The 23,054-nt window shown below is 35.1% G+C and overlaps 1 protein-coding gene across 1 annotated transcript in view; it reads left to right on the top strand.

The window, feature by feature from the left end:
* LOC118740178 (serum response factor homolog A) overlaps positions 1–23,054 on the top strand; it is a gene marked incomplete in the record, with an annotated part of 224,529 nt that overhangs the window by 68,230 nt on the left and 133,245 nt on the right. The window contains 1 exon segment of the mRNA XM_036471675.1: positions 8,888–9,063. Within this exon segment, the coding sequence (XP_036327568.1) occupies positions 9,048–9,063 (16 nt within the window).

Genomic DNA, 23,054 nt, shown 5'->3' with positions numbered 1-23,054 from the left:
CACTTTTTTCTCCTCAACATGGCCCTTCATAGCTAAGTATAGTTGGCAGCCCTGATCCTGAGTTGAGAGCATTCGCGGGTAATCAGGGTGCTGGACGTAGCTCTGTCGTCTACTTTCTCAGATATTTGATATGTGTGACCTTCTTTTTTGTTCATCCCAGACAAAATTAAAAAAAAAAAAAAATGTTGTTGCTTATGTCAACTTTATCATTGTCATTTAGGGTATTGCTCCTTTCGTAATAACTAATGTAAATAATTGGATGCTCGATTTACTCCTCCGAGTATTCAATGAACTAGAAATTCCATACATGAGTATTTATTAAATAAATTGCATTTAAATAAAGTTAAGAAGAGCTCAATATAATGTAAAAAAAATACATAATCATAAATATAAACAAATGTAAAGTACAATTATGCCAGTGCAATGGTCATAAATTTCCAACAAAATTAACAACCTGTGAAACCTTAATTTATTAACTTAACAATCAGAATATGACTTTTTTGTTCGAATAGTGCAAATAGGTATTAAAAACTTACATACGTACATAAGAATAAAGTTTGTTTACAATATGCACAAATTAAAAATGTGCCAGTTGTATAAAATATTTGCAGATTTTTATTTTTCAAACATTTACTGATACACAAAATTGGCTACAAATGGATAAAAAGGCAAATCTATTGTTTATGCATACATATCTATTAATACATAGGTACATATCGTCGTTTAAAGTATAAAACCGCGTATCAAGATAATACAAAACCGCATATGTGAGGTTGCATAGATTATTTTCTAGAGAGCAAAAACACTCATATTTCAAAATGATTCTCTTTTTTATAAAGCCAACGCATTTCTGGCTGGTATATTTCAGGACGAATGGATAAGGATCGAGCCAAGAGCTTGTGTGAGCAAATCCAATTTTTGGCAGCCAACGTCAGTTACGTGGGTTTTCAGAATGACGATACGCGGTTTTGTACTTTAAACGACCACATACATATAAAAATAATGTCACAAAAAACTTCTAAAACTTTTTCTACCCACCTTTGTGCTTTTTAAAATCTATTTCACACAATAAAGTCCATTCGCAGTGGCATAGAGTCACATTCTTCTATTCATTCTTTTTGTTATAAAAGAAGCTTGCTGTGTTAGTACTTTGTCGCAAGTTAGTGTAAGTGAATGAATAAGCACAATATGGCGAGTGGAAAACAAATTCAAAAATTTAACTACAATAATACAAACGCAAAACGTTAACAAAAAAAAAAAACGTTCAGCAATTTGACAAATATTAAAAAGTTTTAACAACATTTTTTTCTGAGCAATTAACTACCGCTTTCGCGTAGTTACAAATTAAAAACTTTCCGACATGTGTAGTCTGAAAGTGTGTGGTGGCGGTTGAAGGACGTGAGAGCGAGTGGAAGTGGGGAGTTTGGTCGGACGCAGCGACTAGTGAATGATGTACAAATAAACATGGCAGGGAGTGTGTTAAATAAAAAAGTCACAAAGTTTGTTGGTGAAGTTTTTTGGCAAAACGTAAAAAAAAAATTTGTAGAGCAGGGGAGCAGGAAAAAGACTGCGGGCGTACTTTTTATTGAATGAATGTAACAAAATATCAAAATGACAAACTGGCGAGTGAGCGAGCTGGCATAACTACTGGAGTACTAAAGTTGAAGTGGCTGCAAAGAGAGCGATGTGAGCTGAAGTCCGCTTATTGTGACTGCACTGGAGAACGTCTCTTTGTGCATAATTTTAAATTGTATAACTTATAAATCGGCATGGGTTGTTTGAAACTTACCCAACACCCTAACGTGCCACCCTAATGCTGGCAGATTAAAGTTCGCCAAAAGTCATTAAACTTTTGCTAAGGGAGTATATCTATAATTCCAGTAGAAGTATTTAAAAAAAATATTACTGCCGAATATATGTAGGTGTTACCGAAAAATGGAAAAGGCGACTACTTTCCTTGCAAAAGTTAAGACTCAGAGGTCTACGGCAACACTTTTTTTTAGCTTGCAAGGCGGTTTGGTCTAACCTATGAAATATAACAGGCCAATTCTGGCAACTGTCTTTCAACTCAACACAGTCTTTCGTAAGACAATTGTCAATTCCGGCAACTATCTTGAAAGCTCTGTACTGTCTTTCGAAAGACCAACTGAAAGATTTTCTAACGAGGAGGTCTTTATAGGTATACTTTGGTCTTTTAGCAGCAAGTTTTTTAAAAATTAAATTAAAATAATATATAAATTTTTCTTTTTAAAACAATAAAAACTATTAAGTAAAAGGAAAAAATAAATAAAATAAAAATAAAGCAAAAATAAATAGAAATATCAAAAGTTAAGTTGGAAAAACATTTGATAAAAAAGAGGAAATCAGTAATTAATAGTTTTATTTTTAAACAAAATCTAAAAATTAGATAAAAAGCAAATCAATTAAAAAAAAAAAACAAAAAATTAAATGAGATCATAAAAATTAAATGAAATTAAAACATATATTTTCTTTTTGAAATAATATAAAATCTAAAAGTTCAAAGAAAGAAAAAGTAAATTAAATAAGTTTCAAACAACTAAATACAATTTTAAAAAGTATTTTTCGTTTTAAACCATAAAATCTAAAAGTTAAAAATTAGTAAACTGAAAAAAATAAAAATTATTAAAAAAGAAAGAATAAAACAAAATGAAATGAAGTAAGAAATTATTCTTCTTATAAAAAAACATTAAAAATGAAAAGAAAATTAAACTAAGAACAAAATTTTATAAAAAAATGCATAAAATAAGTTTCTAAAAATTAAGTGAAATTAAAAAATATACATATTATTATTAAAACTGAAAAAATTTTATTAAAAATAAAGAAAAAAATGTACCTAGATTAAAAAAAAAAAATCCGCTGCCCTAGACTCGAATCCGCATCTCTCGAATGGCACGCCCGTTTTTTGCACACTCGGCCATTGCGACTGTTAGAGCGACGCGACCTAAATGATATACAAGTGCTTTCTCCCAAAATAGATTTTCACCACGAGTGGTGAATGAGGGAGCTGTTTTCTAAGACTTTTATGCTAGAATAACAAAAGTCTTTCGAACTATCTTGCCATCTGTCCTTCATTTGTCTTACGAAAGTCTTTGTACTATCTTAGCCAGAATTGCCCTGATAAATTTTGCAGATTGAATTTAATAATAATTTTAGCCACTCCATGCAATGAGATATAAATTGAAAAACACAATACCTTTAACTTCCTTGATCAGCCTATTATGTAGTGTGCTTCGTATGGCACTTTCACTCTCCACTTAAAAAAAAAATTTGTGACTTTAACACGAGTAGATATGTAACTCTGGTGGAAGCTGGTGATTTTACTTACACTACTCAAATTTCTTCTCCATCCTCTTTCATCAACCGAGGAGGGATCCGGTGTGACCTTTAACCGTGAAAATTTGGTCTAAAAGTTTAACATATTTTTAAGAATGAATTACAACTATTTTAAGCTCGTTACGTGCTTGTGAAAACCACCACTTAAAAGTCTAAACTGCATTGAAAATGCGAGTTTCCTTTGCACAGCGCTTTACTTGCATTTACTCTCACCTTTGCAACCATTCTCACTCCCGGGAAATGCATGCAACTCACAGTCTACACCTTTTTGATTTCGCACACTTTGTCTAGCAAAGCGTAAATGCATTTATTTGTAGCGGAAAAGGCCCATAAACTGCATAAAATCTCGGGAGAGGAAAAAATTTTAAAACAATATTGAAATACAATGCCGCCGAAGAGGTGGTGTTGGCTTCATGAAAATTAACAACCGGCGTAAAAAAAGCGTCTAAACAATCGAATGAGTGTGCAACAGTGCGAATAGTAAAACGTCTGGCTGTCGGTATGAAAGTGCGAACTTGAAAAAATGCTAAAAATAATAGTCTGTATTTTTTCGTGCGTGCAGGTAAAGGGACTTTTAATTGAGGCTGTTGGCAGGGTTTAAAGTTATTTATAGTTGAATTTAGAAACTTATTCTGTAAAGGCGAATTATTTTAAGTTAAGAAAATCTAAAAATAAATTTAAAAAATATTTTGGTAAATTGAAAAATCTATAACCAATTTATCAATATAAACATTTAATACATTTTTTTTTGAGAGTTTAAAAATTCCATCAATTAAAAATTTTCAGTTACCAAATTATTTAAATTAATAAAATAGATATTATAGAATATTAAGATTCAACACACTTTCTGATTATATGTATATGTACATATTTTGTCATATGTATATCTATAAACAAGTATTAAATATTATCAAAAACTAGAGAAAATTTTTACAAAAAACACGAAAATTCCATTAAAAAAATTAAAATTGTTAAACCACCTTAGCTGTTTCAATTAAAACAAAAAATAAATAAATATATAGAAAAATTAAAAATCTTGTATTAATTTTTCGATATTTCGGGAAATTCTATATACCTGGTTTATCTTCTAAAGAATTTTTTTTTTGCCAAATGGACTGGAAAAAATATATAGGTATGTATACTATAATTAAAAACACTTATTTAAACACTGCTAACAAGATTACATTTTTCTTTTATAGCAAATAATTTATTTAACCCGAACTCAATAATAAATATTGATTTTATAACGAACAAGAAAATACCCGGCGTACTTCACTGCGCCTTAAACGTATTTTTGTGTTGTTTGATACCCGTATTGTAATATTTTATTGATTTTATCAATTTAATTGGATATAATTTTTCAAATGGCTGGCAACCCACCACAAAAAAAAAAACCTTTGGCAGTAAATTTTCCTAAAGCAGAATTTACACAATGAGACTTGTATGCATAGTTGGTCGCATCTCAGCTCGGTATACACCTATGCGACACAATGTTCAAACTCCATTTCATCGAAATCGTTGAAGTGAGCGAACATCACGGCATACGGATCTACTTTTTCCCAGCAAAGATTTAGAGCCGCAAATTAGTCATAGTGGACTTTTATTGTCCTCACATACGGCTCATTATGGAGTGATATTTAAAGGTTTTATTGGCGAATATACTACCACCATTTGTTCCAATAAACAATCTGCAAAAGTTTCGGATTGGCTTTCCTTACAACGTCGGGGTGGGTGGGCCGAAATTTATGTTTATCACTTGCAGACGTTGCCAAAGGATCTCACTTTTGTTTAATAGTACTTTTATTATTTAATAATGTCGAAATATATACAATTTCGGGTTATAAATCTATATGGCCTCTTTTATTTCACTTATATGGGTTGACTAAAATTATTATTTATCACATGTACACGTAGCACATGGTTTACATTTGACAAAACAAGAGAGGCATTCGCCCCTCTTCTCCAGCAACACCGAAAGGAGAATTCTACTTAGTATCGGTTATAATCCCTAAGCACGTCCCTTATGTTTGGCGCGCCCACTCTTCTCCGGCAACACGGAAAGGCTCAAGTGAGTGCGTTTATCTATTCAAAAAACGAAAATGCATGTCAAAATTGGCCTTCAAAAACAGGGCTCCCTAGGGACCTATAAAGGCGGTTTATGACCTCTCTAAAATGGGGTGTGGGAGGTGCCACACCCCCTACACGCCCACCGTGAATACCAAATGTTTGCTGGGTTTATAATTTTCTATACAAATATGACGTTCTGTCTGCATTGCGTACTATAAACGTTTAGACCTTTCGCAACTACAAGCAGAGAAATTGAAATTTTTCAATTTTTAGCATACCTAAAATTTGGAGTGCACACCGTCCACCATGCGACGGTATGTCAAATTTGACATGTAGTACGGACAAGTTTGCTTCTGCTTAAACCTCTTCAGATTGATACCCATATTGCAATATTCAATTTATCTTATCAATTAAATTGAATTAAAATTTTCAAACAGGTGGCAACTTTCCACAAAAATATCTTCGGCTGTAAGCCTTCTTAAACCTGTTTTATTTGACAGCCGTATTACAATATTTACTTTATCTTATAAATTTACTTGAACTGCAATTTTTAAACAGTTTAAAGATTTTGAAAATTTAGAGGTTTTCGGACGTAATTTATAAAAGCTATTGAAATTTTTACTTTGACAAATTTTCGCATTTAAAATCCGTTTCCTTAAGTAGCTTTTCAAACTTATCTGTTATTTAAACACAAATGTTATTGGCAAAAATGTTATTGAAGGGCAGGTAAATCTTAAAACCTACTTGAGAAAACGGCCCTAAGAGTATAAGTCTTTATTTTAGGTAATTAAAAACCTGAGTTTAAAAAAATCATTTAAAAAAGGATTGATCTTATTTTTTAAATTAAAAATAAAAACAAAGAAAATAATTAAAATAAAAACAAAGTAAATATAACGAATAATCACTAGCGGTACTACCCTCACATCTTTGCTCGATCCATGCAAAGCAACTTTTAAAATTATTGACTCCAACGCTTCAGTAACTAAATTTTCAGCTTGCCAGTTTAGCTTGCAACCGCAATTCAAATTCGGCTCAGTGTCACAGCGGCAACCACAGCACTCATTAACATTTGGTTTCAAGTATGAAGAACTAACAAAGCAACCAAAGATTTCAAACAAATGTAAACAAGGGAGAAAGATAACCCCTAGACTACAGGTTTAAAACCTCTACCGTCACTCGTGCAGCAGGTATATCCCATATGCTCAAGTACACAACGCCTTTTGAAGCTGAGACTCCTCGCAGTGACTTTGGCTCATCGCTCAAAAAGCATGCTCTCACTCCACTCCATCGTCGTCGTTGTGCTAAGAAGAGTTTATAAAATTAACATTGTCATACGGCAAGCTACTCCAAAAAGCTGCTCCCTACACTTATGCCGTAAAACCACCTACGCCAATACAAACAAAACAACAACGCTATTGCAACTAACAGTCGACAAGTCAACCACCTGCCGTCAGCCGAAAAGTGACAAAGTCTGGCATATCCAACACTCATCAGTCCGACCGTTTGTGCTCCCCTCGTTAGCTGCTCGTCCTTCCAATCCTCTGGCTTTGAGTTGCCGCGCTCTTATTTTTGCTATTGTTGTTGTTGTTGACATTGTTGGCATTTGTCGTTACAAACTTAATTAATGTTATGTATGCTTCTAAGCACTTGACTTGTACTGAAACAACAGCAACAACAACGGTGAAAACAATAAGAAAAATAACAACAAGAACGTCAGCAGGCAGTGTCATTGTATGCATTTTACCTGTCACCCAGTTGACAGCTGGTGAGTGTAAACGAGCTTATGCGTGCGGCATTCACGATCTCCCTTTGGTATGCGAATTTTTGCACTTCTCGTTACTCTGCTTGCTGTCAAATTCAGCTGACGTTTGGTGTTTTTACGACGCTCGTTGTCAACTCGTTTGCCGTTTAAACTGCCGATTGTTGCTGCTATTGTTCAGCATGCGTTTGCATGTGACTTTATGCAACATGGATGTGCGTATGTGCTTATGTGTTTATGAGGGCGTTCTGCGTCAGTTGGCAATGTCATGTTTGGAGCACTGCTCTTTGTCCTCCTCGTTGACCTTTCCTACTCGCTTGTTAGTTCCGCCAACTGAAATCACTACATACTCATCTTTGGTAGCTTTCTATTTTGCTTACTTTCATGGCATCGCTGTTAGTTGGCTGTGGAATTATTGTTCTTCTCAGCACTATATATACAAACATACATACATACATATGTATATACATACGAACACATGTATGTAGGTATATTGTGTTAATCTATCCTAAACCCGAGTGAAAATTGCAGCGCCAGCATCATCCTTGTACTCCTTCGCAGCTGTCCTCGTCCTCTAACGTTGTTGTATTGCATCAGCTGCTGCTGCTTCTGCTACTGCGAATAAATATAATTTGATTTGCCATCGCAAATTAGTGTCAACAATGGCGTATCAATCACAAAATATCTGGATCACTACTAAATGTGGCTTAATGACTTGGTGAGAATCCTAGTGGGGGAATTGCTGACTACTCTGAATTCACGAAAATTACTTTATTCTGAGGGCAATTGAAGACAAATTACGACAAAAATATTATATATAATCGAGAAAGCCCTTTTTAATAACGTAATTTTAAACGGTATTTTTTGTATTAAATATAAACCATAAAACCAATTGTTCTGTTACTTAAATTTCATCTGATCTGCACATCTCTTAATCTATCACCTCATTACTTACTTATAACAAAGTAAATTAAATTCATAACGCTTCACATGCCCACCAAATTCCTTCTACTCACCTCGGTATCTACCACTCTTCCAGCATAGTTTATTTGAGAAGTTTTGCTTGTTTAGCCTCTTAATTTGTACAACTCCAGTTCTATTTGCCTTTTTGTCTTGTCTTAATAAAGATGTTGCAATTGCATTTTCCTTCTAAGTTTACTTGCTTCAGCATTTATTCACCGCTCGCTACAATTATTGCACACACAATTTTATTGCCTGTTTTCAGGCGCTTTACCATGAAGTTGGTGTAATAATTTACTTAGCGCTAGATTTTCGTTTTGCGTGCTGGCAAATTACATAAATGAGGCCAGGTTAGAAAGTTAGCGAAGAAAGTGCCAGAATGGAGTGAAAGAGGCTATGAGAATGCAGTCGGAAGAGATAAGACAACTAAAATAGCAACTTAAGCGTATTTGATTTGCAGGTAAAGATAACAAGAACATGCTTTATTTTTGTTGCAGTTTTTAATTATGCTGATTGGCGGGATGTTGGTTAGGGAAATTAAGAAGGTTTGTGTTTTGATAAGAACATTTTCTTATTATTACTATTATTTAAAATTAGGAAAAATTTATTGTACCAAGTAATTAGTTTCCCTATGCACCTTTTTCATTGAAAATATTTCGCATTTCTTTAATAACAAGCATATAAATATTAAATATAATAAAGAGATTACAGTCATCAACAATACCAAATAAAATCTTTTCTTTTCAGATTCGATTAAATTGACGTGTGTGGTACTTAAAATATTTATAGTGAGCAATAAGTTTGCTATATCGTCGTACTTCTGCCTCTAAAAATTCAAAACTAAATACTGATTAGTGAGCACAAAAACTTTCTTTATTGATGTACTAAACAGTAAACCGTTAAAAATATGAATTACCAAAAAGGTAAGTCTACTTCTTGAAAATTATATATATTATATTAAAAAACTGAAAATTTCGTGCTGTGTAGTGCCCAAATTTCTATTGAACCCCTTCGGCTTTCGTCAATTCTTTAGACATCTCGGTTGTCAATGGTTAAAATATTATTTTTTAAAAACTTGTGGGAGTGCCAATCAATTAAAAACTCATGTTTTTTTTTAAATCATTTACTTATTTAGCAAAACCGGCATTTAGACCACAGTGCTTTGCTAGACCAGCAAATTGAACTTCTAAAAAAAGTATGCTTTCTGACGTACCTTAGTTTCATTTAGAATTTTCGTAATTCTATTTAGACCGCACTTTTGCAATTCTCAAATGGCATATGAAGTAATTAGTTGTAGTTGCTATTTGCATCCTTCCTCAATTATTTTATATTGATGAGCGAGCCAAGCTCTCCCTGTTCGCCAATGCTCTCAAGTTACATCTGTCTTCTGGATATTCCTGACAAACAATATAGCGTACCTGAATGATATTTATCTTACCAAGAAAAATTCTAAATTTTTCCTCGGCTAATCTATTTTCTTAATATAAATATCGGCCACTAGAACTAAGATTTGAAAGGAATCAGCGGAAGCTATGTCCTAAGTACGATTTTTTTTAAAAGGTTAGAATTACCTCTTTAACGAGAGTTTTCAACTGCCAGGCTCTGTAATTTTAAGCTTTCTAGGCATTTTAATAAGTACTTAGTTATAGCTGCAAAAAGCTGCGGAGGTGTCAAGCTGTTGGCTGGCCCCAATGTACACGAACTGCGTACGATACGAGGGTGATCAAAGTGATGTTCATCCCGGAGGCTGGAAGGAACTCTCGTGTTGCCCCCAAGCACTTCAGGCCAATGAGTCTCTCATCGTTTCTACGGAAAACTTTGTAGAGGCTGGTTGACATGCACATAAGGAGCGTGATTCCTCGAGATCGCCTATCAAGAGATCAGCATGCTTATTGTAAAGGAAGGGCGGTGGAAGCCGCTCTACACACAATTGTGAAGTGGATAGAGGAAGCCTTCACTCAAAAAAGATTTTGCCGTAGGAGCCTTCCTCGAGATCGAGGGGCTTTTAATAATGTCCTGCCGGAGGCAATAGTTAATTCGTAGAATAAGCTTGAGGTTATTGTCAGCCTCATCCGGCGCATCGCAAAGGGAAGATGGGGCTGGGCGAAGCTTCTAGATTATTCACGGATGGATCGAAACTGGACGGCAGGGTTGGTGGTGCGGGCTTCTGTCGAGAGCTTTCCATCAGCACGACTTTTGCAGTGTATTTCAGACGGAAGTGGTTGCTATAAGGGAGACGATGGATTCACTGCTCCCGAGTGCTATGAGAGTCAGGGTGTTGAGCATTGAGTACGTTGGAGATGCGGTCTAACCTGGTTAAGGAATGTCTGCTCTCTCTCTCGGTCGCGCGGAATAATTTCATATTAGGAAAGGTATTCGTGAAACGTTTTCGCCAGATAAAGAGCAGCTTGAGGTGCCATTGATCACCTGTGGTACACTCTTGGATAGATGGACCTCATGTCAGCCCAGCAGCGTTGCGTTGGGCTCGTTCGCAAGATCCTTCAGCCGAGGGTGGATAGGGGGCAATGAAGTGCAATCCTCAAACTCACAAAGCCACAGCTCTCATTTTTGGTGGCGGTTTTAGCGGGTCATTGTTCAATCGGTATTCACGCAGTAAGGCTGAGCATACTACTAGACCCCGTATGTCGCAGTTACCTGGAAGATGAGGAGGTGGAATCACGTCAACACTATCTTCTTACGTTCCCAGTGTTTGCGAGGCTAAGGTCGAAGTATTTTGGCTCTCACAATCTGAGTAGCCGCGAGGAGGTCTGTTCAGAATGTAGTATCATAAAGGAAAATTTCCTAATTGTCTAAGTGAGCTCCTATTACAGGGGCTGCCACTTAACCTAACCTAGTTATAACAATATGGTACCCACTATCGCTCCACAACTATCTACATAATATCCTGCGGTGTAATTGTAGCCAAAACCATTCTAAATTTACAGAAAATGTGCTCAAAGCATCACAAATTCCCGCTGAAGGGCTCCACTGAATTTCTGGATATTTTTGTGTGCTCAAAAGTTTAATTCAAGGTTTCTAAACTCACTTTCAATTAAAAAGAGAGTATTTCGGAAGTGCATATTCCATACTCTCTAACTGCCAGAAATTATGCTATAGCTACTTGCATAAAAATGGAAAAAGAAGCTAAGTACTACATACGAATACAAATTATAGGATTTCCGCTTTCAAATGCTGAACCCCATACACTTTTAGTTTTTGCTTATTTTCTGCCAACACCTAGTTAATTGCTAAACATTTTTTGTCGATTTACTTACTGGCCTCCTGTAAACGTCGTCTACCCCCCGACAATTACGCCTTTTTCCACATTTGCAAAAACTTACTCTACTGTAAGGGATTTATATTTGTTGTTAAATTATATGTTTGAACAAAAACTTTATATTTTATTCCCGCAAAAAATAGCGCATATCCCCAAAAAGTTTTTTGTAACTGCGGTACCTTCGGCTTGAAAATATTACACTACAGGAAAAAATACTACACTGAATACGCAGCTGCCTATTAAAAAGGCTGCGTCCAAAAAAGTGAGCAACTCTTGAAAAAAAAAACTTTCGATTGTGCACTTATAGTTCACATCCACAATTTGTCTGTTTTTTTAACCCCCCATTTGGAAACCTTGAACCGTAAAAATATTATTTTACACGAAAAGCATAAACTTGTGCGCAATGGGCGAGTCAATGCAAAATCATAAATAAACAAGTGGCGGAAATTTTAAAAAGTATAAAAATTAATACACGTACAGCTACATATGCGTATGTATGTATGAATGCGCATATGAGCGCATAAATACAATAACATGTACTATTCGAGCATAGTGCAGCCCCGGAAATGGCAGAAAAATAAATGCAGTTGTGCGACAAAACGCAATCTGTTCACCAGCAGTGACTTTTGCACAATTTTTTCACACTTATGCCATTTTTTGCACTCATTTCACTTACAACATTGTGCACATATGCACCTGACCTGAACTTGTATCTGGCTATGGCTTTGGCACTGGCTGGGGTTTGCAGTTGGCCACTTATATTGACATATTAATTCGTTACGCCATATTGGCCATCAGCCGCTATTGACTATTGTTGTTTTTGTGTTTTTCTTATTTGCCACTACATATTCCCTCTACTAATTGTAATTGTTGTTGTCATGGCATCGTGTTGCATTTCAGTGATTTAACATGAGATTTCGCCTCATCGAAAAGCACTTTGGGGCAGCAGTGCGAAGTGTGAGTGACGTGGGAAGCTGACATTTTTTCACTGCTCTATTTACAGTTGCAGTCAAATGTGACAGACTGTAAATTGACCAGTTGTTGTTGGACGGAAAATATTAAAATATAATGTAAATAATAAAAATTGACATAAAAGTATTTTGTTTGAATTAAATCCTGTAGAAAAAGTTTCGCCCTAGCTTGAGTTGAATTAATCGGGAAGTAATGCTGAAAAATTTAATGAATGCTGCTAAAGTTAAAGTTGAAGGAGATAAAAATTTTTTAAATTTTCGAAGTCAGCTTATACATTTTTAAACCACATATGCTGCAGAATCGTAACGAAAAATATGACGCTTTCGATGATATGTAGTGCCTAAACGCATGCACTATAAAATAGAATCAAAGCTGACGAAGAATACAGATGCACTTCTCAAATATCACATAACAGGACTAATTCAAGTAATAAGTTGTTGGCGCCCTAAATTATGCTCGATATTGAGAAATATCACTATCAGTATTCAACTGCTTAGCTTGTGAATGAAAAGAAAATATATAAAGCAGTGAGTAGACACTGTGGCTCATGGTAATCAACTTTTTCCTCCCATGCATAATTGTAAGCCATGCAGAGTCTGCAGAAAATTCCGGAACCATTGTCCGAATCATGCATCAGACTAGGCCGAGCATACTTTGAACTGCTATCAAATCATAACTTAAGAACATTTTATTACATGGCAGTTGAGAAGTGTATGTGCCAAAAATTTCATAAATTTAATGAAGGAGTTTTTTCTCATAAAACAGTACATAGCATGCATTTAGGCGCTTGGTGTTAGTAGTCGCGCCTGAACATAATGAAAAAAGAGGCTTAAAAACGCTTACTAGCGGTATATAAGCGTTATTATTAGCCAAAATTACTTAACATTAAGTAACAATTTTTTAGTTAGAAGTACACATATCTGTTTAAAGTAAATAAATCGCAGCCTAGGCTTATCATCTTAGCTGGAAAAGCTTTCCTTCTGAGACTTGATGTGTTTCAGTAGAATTTGAACCCTCTGAAATCTATAATTTTACCTCGCTTTTATTAGCTTGGGATGTAGTTATGTAATATGATGCGCCTCAAAGATGCAGTGATTTCCATTCTCAATTTACATATCTGATCACAGAACGAATGGGATTGCTTTAAATTTCCATTCTTAAAGTAACCTGATGACAGTACAAATGGAAATTATAAATCCAAGTTTTTAGTTTTTTAAACTACATTTTTTGCATCTATTTACTTTAACTTCCTGAACGTAGTCCGAGCAAAAAATTCTCAGTACATCAATTTTAAATTTACTCTGCTGTGCTTTAAACCCATACACACAGTCTGATGTTCTCGTTTGCTTGCCAAACAAAATATTTATTTTTAGCATTCCACACACACTTATGACTGCAAATCATTTCAAATTAATTTAATTCAATCAAGTTTCGGAAAAAATGTAGTGAAGAGGAATTTGGCTTTTGTTTGTTCGTAGTTGTTGTCAGCGCTTTTGCAACATTGCGGAATTTCTCTATGACAGTTTTTTGTCATAACATCCAAATGCATGCAATTCTCATTGAGCCTACGTGATGTGGGCTAGCAAAAAGCAAGCGAAAAATTCAAAAAAAAAAAAACAAAAGAGAAAATCTTTGTTCATAGTCAAAGCTCTTTTCACGTTGTTGATTTCGCTTTTCATTGCGATTCCTTTTTCAAGTTTTTTCTATTCTTTTATATTTTTCGGTTGGCAGTGAAATTGAATATTTGCCAGATTTACTGCGGCAGCTATCAGATATACATATATGTACATACATATATGTACATGTAAACTATAAATATGTGTATACCAGACAAGTTCTATAAAATTCTGAGAAATGCTTGTAGAATCGTTGCGTCGAGACCATGACTAGACAATTTAATTAAGGCGAGTGTCGGTCTCTGGTTATGTAGTTTACTCGAAGGTCAAGTTTTGTTTGTTGTTAATTTTTCTATGGCTTCGGTAATCTCTGATCTAAAGAATTTAAGCAAAATCCACATAAAGTTTTAATTTTTTTTTTTAAGTAAATTTTTTTATAAAGCTTTGCCAACATACTATTTATTGAGTAGAGATTCTTGAAAGTTAAAAAAGTTCAAGGACAAAAAGTGAGTCAGCTTGTTGCTTACCATCTTATTGGGGTCCCATATTGCTCTGGTAGGTACAAATTTACAAAAATCTATTTTGTTTAATAGTAAATGTGTTACAAAATGGCAGACATTTTGCTTAAACTAGCTCCAGCAGTGATAAGAATTTTATGGCCTAAAAATTACTTCAAAATATGTAGTTGTCAAGTGTTGTGGTTGCTTAATCGTTTATCGATAAGAGCAACTGTAACCAGTCAAGCGTGTAGTTTCAATGCAAACTTTCGTATAAACGTCAACACAATTGTATACCCGTTAGGTAATTTAAATGAATTTATAATGTTTTGTTACAACTGACAGATTGAACAAAATTGAAAACTGAATTCACTCGATTAGTTGAAAGCGCCTTTTACCACTCGATAAGACTCGGTTTCTATGCCAGATTATATTACAATTTTTCACTCACAGGGTCTGTCCTAGACAGGCTATTGCAAGCTTCCGAGTTTATTCCTGTCGTGAAAAAGATTCTCATAAAAACATTTGCTACGGAAAAGCAGCATAAAACTGTGTCCGTCCGGTTTGACTGACTCACATCTTAAATTGGAGGTGAAGCCTACTTTTTTTATTGGCTGTAATTCTTAAACAGTTTACGAAATCTTAGTTTCAAAGGGTTTGTGATTGCAGCCTCTGCAATCAAGTTACTCGGGAAGTAGTGACACTACACTGAGGGAAATAATGCATAATAAAAATGAATACTTTATATTTGATTATCGTTTAAAAATGTTCGTATTTAAAAATAATATTTTCATACAAAATTTATTACGCACGTATTTGACTGTTAACATCTGAGCATATATATGAGTGTACATACGCACTCCAAGCATGCAGAGCGCCGCTCTGAGAGCGGTGCCAACACACAGATCCATACATAGTACATGTTTATCCGTATGGTGTTGATGGATATTCAACATTTGAAAGCAAATTTATATGGCTGGGTGTAGCTGAGTGCGCAAAGATGCTTGCCACAAGTTGTTGATATCCGGAGATGGTCGGGTTCGAATTCCACTGCAGGCAACATGCAAATTAAATTTGTTTTTTTAGTTTTTGTCCTGATTATTCACTTCACGGACGCTTTTTCAGTACGAAAGCAGTCATTTTAATATGCGCGTAATTGAATTGAATATTTACCAATATACAGTACTTTCGTTGACGTTTATAGTAAGATTAATTACGTTTCTATTTGATTTTAATATTTTTTCCCCTCAGTGTAGTAGACGAATTTTCAAACTCGTCTGAATTCTCCCTGAATTGTTTCTTTGTTAGAACAGAGGACCGAACTTACCCTGATCTCCATCTGTTAGCCTATTGGAAGTGAAATTATTTATTTTTATAAGTTAAAATATATATATTCTGAGTGCTTTGAGAAGACTTAACACTGTCCGCATGTGGGCCTTATTCAAACTTCTTGAATCAATCGATTTATGACCTACCTTTCGTCTTTGTACCAGAAGCCATTTGCATGTCAAAACTTTGATAGCTGTGTTTAATAAGTCGAATGTTTGAAGAAAATAAACTATTTAGATAAACTACAGAAAGACGTGCTCACCCGCCCTCTTAAAGTGAATGACAAACGTCTGAAAATTTTTCTGTAGAAATTTTAGACTGTGACTCTAAGTAACCTAGTTTTTGGACGACAAAAAATGTGTGTTCGCATTTAAAATGGCCAAAATTTGATGTACAATTTTAAAATGGTCAAAACTGTACCTTTTTTAAATTAGCAAAAAAAAATTTCCTTCCCTTAAATTAGTGATGTCTTTTTTTAGATAATTAAATTTTATGTCTAGTTTTTTTAAAAATTTTGCAAAAATGTATGTCCTGATTTGAAATGAATATTATTCCAGTGTGTGTTGGATCAAAAAATTATGACCAGTTTATAATAAACCCAAAACTTATGTTCAGTTTTAAGACATTCAAAATTTTATGTCGATTTTTAAAATGTCCAAATATTTTGGCCACATTATAATGAGCGATAAATTATATCCAGTTTACAAACTCAATAATTTTTTTTTTCGATCATTATTTAACATAAATGGTATATCCACTTTGTAGGCTAGCTTAGGTACTCGCGATCGTCTATAACAGGCTTTTCCAAAGGGGGTGTCGCTAGTGGTTAGAGTATACTAGTGGTGCGGGCAAATTCTTTAAACTTTCCATACACAACGCAAGCGGTTTGTTCAAACTTCAACATGGCGGCCAGAAAATCAAAAAATTTTTAAACTTTTTAAAATTACCTTCAGCGGCTCGTCAAACCCCATACACAACACAAATGGCTTGCAGCGAAGGGATATTTCGCTTGGTTTGTCAAGCCGCTTGTGTAGTGTATTTCGCTCATAAGCGTAGTTTATGTTACAGTACGTTTTGTTAACGAAAAATTAAATCAGAAAATTTTCAGAAAAATAGCGGAAAACGTACCCTTTTCACAACCATTTTCGGTACTTTTGTAGACCTATTTAAGCCGCGTTTCATCCACTTTTTTTCTCGTTTTCGGATTAATTTTCGGATTTTTTTCTGACTGGCCTGTTCTCGTGACAAGCGCAGCAGCTTTGCGCACGAGTATATGTTATTTATTCTTTGGAACTTCACAATCACACGGAGAAAGAGCGAATCAACACGATTTTAGAGGCAGTCGAAAACGAACTTATAAAAAGTTTGAGAACGTGTGCATTTTTTAGTTTGCAACTTGACGAAAGTACCGACGTTGTGGGACTTAATGTTCTTTACGTGTTAGTGATGCGAATCGAAGAAGAACTTTTGATGAGCGAAGTACTTGAGACTTACAAAACTAGCGATGAAATTTTTAAAGCTATCGACAAATTTGTACAGAAAAATAGTTTGAAATGGAGCAAATGTGCGGATATTTGCAGTGGTTGGAAAAACGAAAGGAGCGATGTCTAGGATGAAGCAAGAGGCAGAAAACGTCACAAGAAGGCACTGTATGATTCGTCGGTATTCCCTGGCGACTAGGAAGATTACGCCACTAGATTAAAAACCCGTATTGAATGACGCTGCGAAGGTAACAGAGGCCTGCGAAATTAAAATACATCTTTGGTTTTTTCTAGCACGTCGAATTTTTTTTTTTATTGGTGACATGTATATTTTAGAATTTCTAGCAATTCGCATGAAAACCCCATAAATAAGCAAAGTAATCAGAAAAAAGTATATATGTAAATTCAAAGTTAACGCTAAGAAAATTGATAACAGCTGGTTTCACCGTTTCCATGTGACCCGAAAAAAAAGTAATTTTTATGCTAAAAACAAAACCGACTTCAATTCCCATATAAAAATTTAAGATGATCGTTAATCTCTTCATGATCTAATGATCGGATTTAAAAATGGGACCACCTGTGAGGTAACACCTTTCCTTTAAAAAAAGAATTATAGTAATCGGTTAACCTGGTCCAAAGTTATGCGGTAGCATACATAACAAAAATAAAAAAATAAAAAAAATATTCCGACGAATTGATAACCTTCTCCTTTTTGTGAAGTCGGTTAAAAACAAATACACCAGCAAGCTTTCAGCGTCACATGGCGTCAGGGTAAAATTGTCAAAGCTCCCAACAAACTTAAAGGAAGTAATGAAATCATCAAAACAATTTCAGTCCTCACATTAAAGCTAAATGAGCTTAAAGTTTGCATTGTGTTTTCTTGTTTTCGTAGACGTTTGAAGAGAAGGGGTGCCGCGAAATTTTTTTTAGCACAGCAAAGGTGCTGCGGTGGTTAAATTTTGGGAACCCCTGGTCTATAAGACACACTTAGCCTCAGGGTCCATTGTGATGCCGCAAGTGGAGTCAGGAACTCCTAATCCCTACTATTTGGTAAAAAAGGTTATACTCAGTTCAGAATTACTAAAACGGTCGGAAAATATTTTCCTACAGGTCTTTTTGGCAGTCATTCCACAATTTTGTCGCCAACAAAAATCCCACTACCAAGCCATAAGCTCATAAATTTGTTGCTACTGTTGTTGTACTGCATGTTGCATGTAATGTAAAACTGTAAAATTTCCGAACGCTTACGCATACGCAGTGGTTTCAATTAACGTATAAATTAAAACTAACACGAGCTACCAGCCGAACGGAATATGCAGCAGCATCAGATCAATGGGCACATCCTCACACAACTGTAAGTGTATCGATACTTATGCACACCAATTTTGCACCAAATGAGCTCAACTAGATATTGCGTAAAAGCATTTGGCTACAGCTGAGCCTGAAGCTGGTCGGCCATTTGACTGACCGATTGACCAATTCAAGGCTTTGCTAGAGTCCTGTTTTAACTAGCTGCGGTTGCAACATGGAGTTGCAACAACCAGCTTTGCTCTGCTTGTGGTCCAAAATGCAGTCATTTTAATGCCACCAACAAGGTTGCCTTCAATTTTTGGGGTTGGCGTTAAATTGGTTTGTGCATTCGCTAAATTTCACCGGCCAACAGTCTGCTGCACTCTCTTCTCTTAGTTGCACGTATTGGTTACCACATAAAATCCCCACACAGCTGCTAAACGAAAATCAGCCTAAACGAATTGCAGGCGAATAGGCAGCAGCCGTAGCAGTGGAGCTAAAAATTATAGTCCAAATTGCTGGTTTTACTCTGCCACGCCATTTGGCATTACTGACGTCGTTTTGTATGTATTTTAGCAGCACATTATTATCTCGAATAGGCTGAGTTTCCAATCTACAAAGTATGTATGTGTAGGCTTTGCTAAATATGCGTCATCAATTTTTGGTTTGACCGCCCATTTCGGTCATTAGAGGCTTAAGATTTTGTCAGATTTGTGCGCCAATTTGTGGAAATAATTTTAATGAAAATAATTCACTACATTAAGTGTATGTCGAGTGAAAAGATTATGCAAAGTACTCGATGCACTAATTTGTTTTATGGTTGACGGCTGGATGCGTTCGGAATTGAATAAGTAAATTACGGCTGACTTCCAAAACGTTATAATACAATGTTTGGAAACTGTTATATATACTGCGTTATTCAAACTGTTTGCATATGCAGAGTGGCGACACATTGCAACCATATATATTGCATATTTTAAATATTCACTATAGCAATGAACAATTTTTCTGAATTTTCCATTTTTAAATCATCAATGGTAACCAATAACAAGCGAAGTATCAACTTTCTTTCTGATGCGCTGATTGCTCTAGCGATACGTTTCGATAACTTTTCGGATGCGTTTTCGAAAATTGTACGTTGTCAATATTTTGTAGTTCGGCATTATGGAACATTATACTTTGTACGTATGCAAAGCAATTGACGTTTTGGAAGTCAGCCTACCTGTGGATTGCTGTTGAACTATTTTATTTTAATAAATTTGTGTATGTTGAATTAGTGCTTTGGATGATGCAGATTTTCGACAGCAATTATCTGTGATATGTTTGTGTTATGCTAGTTTCTTTATATTTTTTCAGACAATTGGTCCTACAGGCTTTGGAAAACTTAGTCATAGAGCGGTACTCAGTTGAACTGGAAAAGTGATCCAAACGTTGCCACTTGTTGATGCAAATTAAAAAAAAAAAATCCTCACGAGCGATGCGTTCAGAAGAAAAAGTGCACCCTCTGCAAGAAAAAACGATGCCCCACAACGAGCCACTGTTTGTTGTGGTTTTTGGGCTAGCGGAGTCATCGACCGTAATTCTACGAAAAAGATGCCGGTAAAGCTGTTGCGGTGAGCGGACGCACTTGGACAATACGTGGTTTCAACAGGACAATGTCCATTGCCAAACAGCGCATGGAAGAGTGGAACTAAAGCGAACATCTGCGGTCTTACTGAATCACCTTAAATAAGTATATCAGTAATGAAGTACATATAAAATGAATGCTATTAGCTCAATGTCGTTTTTTATGCGATGAAGGCTACCAGAATCATATCATAGACTGGACTCTTAGAAACTGCTTGTGTTAGGTCATAAGGAACGATCTTCAATATTGACAAATACATTTCTAATGGGAGTATTAGTTCTCCATCCAACAAGGCCATGGTGTGAAGTGTTGTTAAATAGTCTAGAGAAACTTTCAGGGTAATTGTTCCCCAGAGCCAATATATCGCTACGAAGTCAGCGTACAAATCAGCGCCCACTGAAATTTCGGAAAGTTTCTATGATGCATTTCACTGTAGAGCACTCGGCTGGGTATTAGACCAAACCAACTTTTTTTAAGAGAGTGAGTCGTTAGTAAAAAAGTAATTTCTCCGTTTTTCGAAGTTAGCCTCCGAAATCGAGATATGGGCCTTCGAAGTTCCAAATTGGACCTATGGTAAAAAATTATTTTTAATTATTACATGTAAAAAGCAAAAAAAGTGAAAATACAGACGCGGTCCGCCTTTTGATCTTCTTTATATGGTATATAAATTTCTTTGTGCAAACTTATATTACACATGCTATAACGGGTCAAAGGTCAGATCTTCGAAAAATTAAAAAATTTATATTTCAGAAAATTTTGATCTGATTTTTAAAAAATTCATATCGTTGTCAAGGTGACTTATCACCCTTTTTTGTGGTATGCATATATGTATACATCGTATAATTTGAGAAAAAACACATTTAAATGAAAAAATAACTCTTATTTTTTCATTTAAATGTTTTTTTTTCTCAAATTTTTATATACGAGGTATACATATATGCATATCACAAAAAGTCACCTTCACAACGATATGAATTTTTTAAAAAGCAGATCAAAATTTTCTGAAATATTAATTTTTTAATTTTTCGAAGATCTGACCTTTGACCCCTTAGAGCACCTGTAATATAAGTTTGCACAAAAAAGTTATATACCATTTAAATAAGAGCAAAAGGTGGACTACGTCTGTATTTTTAGGTTTTTCGTTATTTACACGCAATAATTAAATATAATTTTTTACCAAAGGTCTTATTTCGAACTTCGAAGGTCCATATCTCGATTTCGGAGGCCAACTTCGAAAAACGGAGAAACCACGGTTTTACCTATGATTCAAGCTCTTAAAAAAATTGGTTTGGTCCAATACCCAGAAAAAAGTTGATTTTGCCGAATAGTTTTATAAATCTAAAAATTGCGCAGTCATGCGAGCTCATCATTTATTAGAACATGGATGGATAAGCTTTTCCTACAGGTTTCTTTCTTTTTGGGGTATATCAGGTATCGGATCTTGCGAATGTGAAACACTTCAACTAGCTTTCGAATACTTGTTTAAATCACGCAGGATCGACACCGCAGCCACAACGATTACGCAGAACAGAAAGAAACAGCACTGTGAAAGTATTTACAGGGGAGGAGAACGCACTTGGGAAACTGATTACAGCTTGATTATTAACATACTGCCCAGATATTTTGTCGATTGATAGCTTAAAATCGGCTTAAAATATATTGAAGTCAAAGATTCAAAGGTTATCCCACCATCAGCTGCTGCGATGCTTCTATAGACATTTCTTCCTCATCTATTTGCTAAGGCCCAAAAATCGAAATCCGTTGTTCAGTATTTACTTTCATACTTCAATTCTTGTACTCTGACTCTGCTTCTAGCTATGCATACATACATATGTTTCAATATAAACCTAGTGAAATTTCCATCGTCTTAGACTTTCTAAATTGTAGACAATTTTGACTAGAATAAAGGGAAATCGGTTACTACTTTTAAATATCTCTCATGAGATTTTTTTTTTAATTTTTACTGTCCTTGGAAGGAAATAACAGAATACATCAAAGTTTTGAATTTGAAACAAGTGCAAAATTAAATCCAGCTTCAAAAGTAAAATAATTAAAATAACGTATGAATTTGGTAGGCAAAATGCATTACACTCTAAATATGTACGTTTTTATAGCCACATGCATATGTGTATGTGTGTATTGTAATATGTACATATGTATATACTTATGTAAGCATTGTATCCCCCACAATTAAAAACACCTCTTTCATATGGTGACGAAAGCAGGATGCTGTATGCAGGGAAACTGGCTGTTGTTGCACACATAACTCACGAACTCGCTATCCGTTGTTTGAAAAAGAAAAAAAAAAACAAGTGCCACAAATCCATACATACACACATTTTCATTTGTTATGATCGTCGTTCTGCCCTGCAGAGTTGCTACGAGTACGCCCGTTGCTCACTTTCCGTGACTGTTGAAAAACTTTGTTGGCTGCTTTGTTTTACAACAAGTTAAGCTTTTGTTGTAAATTAATTTGCTTATAATTTTTACGCTTAGTTAAACGCAATTTTGAGTGTGACTTTCGCACACAAAAAAGGCAAATACAAAAAGGGAAATATTTTTTACTTATATAACGTGCATAGACAGACATGGGCGTGTGCATTTGTGGACTGCATAGGCGGTGTAGCCGTTCGTGAGGGTGTTTGAAATAGGGAGTTTTGCTCTCGAGTGGCTGCATGGAAAAAACACAAGCTCATAAGCTAAATGAATCTGTCCACTGTAGGGAGTGTAAGTGATGCAGTTGAATATACGTATTTATGTAATAAATATACAGTAAGATACATAATTGATCACGTGGTAGCATTTTACAATACTTGCCATGTTTT

The sequence above is a fragment of the Rhagoletis pomonella genome, unplaced genomic scaffold, assembly GCF_013731165.1.
Source record: "Rhagoletis pomonella isolate Grant_MI unplaced genomic scaffold, Rhpom_1.0 Rhpom_scaffold_00005, whole genome shotgun sequence".
Taxonomy (NCBI): domain Eukaryota; kingdom Metazoa; phylum Arthropoda; class Insecta; order Diptera; family Tephritidae; genus Rhagoletis; species Rhagoletis pomonella.
Note: the sequence above shows the minus strand (reverse complement) of the source record. Positions and strands in the feature narration are given on the sequence as shown.